This window comes from Fonticula alba, assembly GCF_000388065.1.
Source record: "Fonticula alba strain ATCC 38817 unplaced genomic scaffold supercont2.6, whole genome shotgun sequence".
NCBI lineage: Eukaryota > Rotosphaerida > Fonticulaceae > Fonticula > Fonticula alba.
The window spans coordinates 217382-220508 of NW_009242976.1; the positions used below are offsets into that span (position 1 = coordinate 217382).

At 65.6% G+C, this 3127-nt stretch overlaps 1 protein-coding gene across 1 annotated transcript; it reads right to left on the reverse strand.

Annotated features, from left to right (window-relative positions):
• Nucleotides 1-74: 74 nt before the first annotated feature.
• Nucleotides 75-3043, reverse strand: H696_03716 (hypothetical protein; the record flags this gene model as incomplete). The annotated part of the gene is made up of 11 exons (XM_009497571.1): nucleotides 2959-3043; nucleotides 2755-2850; nucleotides 2541-2627; nucleotides 2189-2429; nucleotides 2016-2075; nucleotides 1826-1890; nucleotides 1619-1711; nucleotides 1306-1479; nucleotides 1015-1139; nucleotides 294-894; nucleotides 75-230 (listed from the first exon to the last, which is right to left on the reverse strand). The coding sequence occupies exons 1-11, from the start codon at nucleotides 2986-2988 to the stop codon at nucleotides 75-77; spliced, it is 1728 nt and encodes a 575-aa protein (XP_009495846.1). The 5' UTR covers nucleotides 2989-3043.
• Between the last annotated feature and the right edge of the window lie 84 nt (nucleotides 3044-3127).

Here is a 3127-nt window from a genome sequence, read left to right on the forward strand (position 1 = left end):
GGGGGGGGGGGGGAGCAGGGCAAGGGAGGAAGGAGAGGGGGCCGGTGCGGAAGACCCATGCGACCAGCGACAACTCAGACAATGACAGAATCCGAGCCACGATGGCCGGCAGGGCCAGGGATTTGGCCACCGGGTCCGGGAAGAGTCACTCGGACGAAGGGGGCCAGTGCCTCGGCACCCAGTGCGTCGACCAGTTCGCCGGCCAGTTGCGAATCCCCAATCAAGTGCGCCTGCAAGGGGGGAGGAGGGTCAGAGTTGGACACAGGAGGGAAGAAGTGACGGGGTGAACGTACCGTCCGGGACTTGACCGAGCTCACATCATTGGGGCCGGTGCCGCCCTCTCCAGCCAGCATGGCGCGCAACTCCAGAGCCGACAGCTGCTGGAGATCCCGCCGGAGGAGGCGCCCAACCGTGTCCACCAGTGCACCGAGGCACCGGCGGGCATCAGCATCCCGGCGCCGAGCACGGACTCGCTCTCGGTCTCCGGCATCAGCTGGCAGCCGGTCAGCCAGCTGCGCCTGGAAGGACTCGGCCAGGGCCGCGGCGAAAGGGAGGATGTGCAGGCGCACGGACTCCGGCCCAAGGGCCTCCAAGCCGCGAAGGGCACCAAAGCGCGTGGTCAATGGCCGAGCCGACGCCGCAGCGGGAGCCGCAGCCGGGGCGGGGGTGGTGGCGGGGGTGGTGGTGGTGGCGGTGGCGGTGGCGGCGGCAGTGGTCCCGGCACCGGTGGCATCGGTCCCAGGAGCCGCATTGGGTTCGGCCGGGGCGGGGGCATCGGCCATCGGCGTGTCGATCGGTAGCTCGGCCCCGGGAGCCGTCAGCCCGGCAAACAGGGCCGTTCGCAGGGTGCGCGATATCCGCGGCTGAAGGGTATGGTATGCCCGACCGTATTTCCTGAAAGAAGGGCAGAACAAGCAGGAGAGGGAGAGGGGGGGGGGGTGAGCGATGGCTGCGACAGTATTGCGACAGGTGGGTCGGAAAGGGGGAGGGGGGAGGGGGCCGCCAAGCACGCACACGATGATGGTCTTTACCACATCAGCTGCCGCCTCGCGCAGGCTCCAGTGATCGTCCTTCGCCGGGTCGGCACACAGGGTCTTGCCCACGAGGCAAGTGAGGATGGCTGGCATCAGCTGGTGCAGCTGCAGCGACATGGGCCCAAGACGAAGGTGGAAGGCAAGGGGTCAGCGAAGGCGTCGAGGTGGAGTTTGGCCAGGGGCCATGTCTGCTGGGTGCCGGCCCTTCTTCTTTGTTCCCTCCTTCCCCCCCTTCGGGCGGGGAAAAAAACCCCTGAGCCAAGGCACGCACATAAGGCTCAATGAAGATCCCCGGGTTGGAGAGGATGGCGGCCACCATCTGGATCATGGACCGGAGGACTGGCAGGTGCCGGACATTGGAAGACACAGTGCCGGTGATGAACTGCGACAGGTAGGGAATCAGCGGGTGGATGCCAGAGTCCGATGCCAGGCACTGAAGGGCCGACTAGGATGGACATGCCCAGGGAGAAAGGGGGAGGGGAGCAGGCGAGGGTGAGCTGGCGTGAAAGGAAGCACCCGGGGAGAAGGCAGCGAGGAGTGCAGAGAGCAGGTAGGGACAAAGAGCGACACGCAGTTGAGCGCACATCCCGGATGGCCTCGTCCGGCTGAAGGATGCAGCTGATCATCCGGTCATAGTAGGCCCGAAGCTCCGGCGAAAGAACATGCTTCACGAGAGGCTTTGAAGGTCGGATGAAAGGGGAGAGCAAGGGGGAGGAGGGGTGAGAACCGAGCCCGGGGAACATGTACACAGTGAGAGGAGGGAGGGGCGATCAAAAGACAGAGAGGCGCACCTTGACCTCAACGCGTTCGTCCGTGGACAGGGCCTCGGCGTTCAGGGGCTTTGATGAGTCCACATCTACGGGGAGACAAAGGACAGGGGGGAGGGGGGAGGGAAGGTCGAGCAGATCCGAGAGGAGGAGTGAGTTGCCTGTGGAGGGGCAAAGGGGGAAAAGGCAGCGACTGGGGGCGGCTCGTGCGTACGGATGGGGGTAGGGTTCTGGGGGATGGCCGGCTGAACACCCTCAACCGCGAGCCAATGCGCTGCGTAAATGGACGAAAGGTCAGGGATATTGCCCGCGAGCGGCAGGAGAAGGGGGCGACAAAAGGGACAGGCAGCAGCAGCAGCAGCAGCAGCAAAGGACATGTGCGCGCACCGGTATAGCTGATCTCAATCGGCAGCGGCGGCAGGGGGATCGACAGCAGCTCCGACAGGTTCACTTCATCATCCTCGACCGAGTACACCTCATAGGTGCCGGGCGGCGCGGCGCTCGCACCGCCGGTGCTCGAAGTCCCCGGAGCCGTCGACCCGCCGGCCTCCAGCGTGACAATCGACGACGAGGCAATGGTCTCCTTCTTGAAGCGAACCGGCTCGCGTCCGGAGAACCCGAGGACAGGCTGAATCGCCAAGAGGCGCGAGAGAGAGGTCAGAGCACAGGGGGCGGCCGGGAGAAGTCTGGAAAGCAACGGGAAGAAGAGGGAGAGAGAGAGGCAGCATGCCGGGCGCACTTCGATGTTCAACACACGCAAAGACTTAGACACGTCGTCGACGGTCAGCCGAGACCGGTTGCTGTGGTTCATAAATTGCAGGCTCTCCTGCAAAGGGGACGGGATGGGAGGGAGCAGCGGAGGGGGGAGAGAGCGGGAAGGGGCCGGTTAGCCTCCGAGCAGGGCGCATGGCTGGGGGGGGGGGGGAGGGGGGATCTAATTCTTCGGTTCGTGCCTGGATTACCAAGCGCAGGTGGGTCTCCAGATCCAGCGCAAGGGCAGCGGCCGAATCGTCATCCGCCAGGGCCACATCATTTTGATCGGCAATAAGCTGGCCGACATCGGCGGCGGGGGGGGGGGGGAGGAGGAACCGAGGGTCAGCAACCGATGTCGCCAGCGGCGAGATGGGCATCACAGGAAGTGGCGGACGATGGCGCACCCGGACACAGTCAGGGGATATGATGCTCATCGCGGGGAAATGCAAAGAGGAAAAAGGGGGGCAAGCAGGGAGGCAGCAGTGCCGGGGGCTGCCAGACACCAACCCACCGATCGGGGGCGCTTTGGGTAGGTGCCTCCCCCGGCCGCGCCCCCCCCCCCCCCCCCCCCCC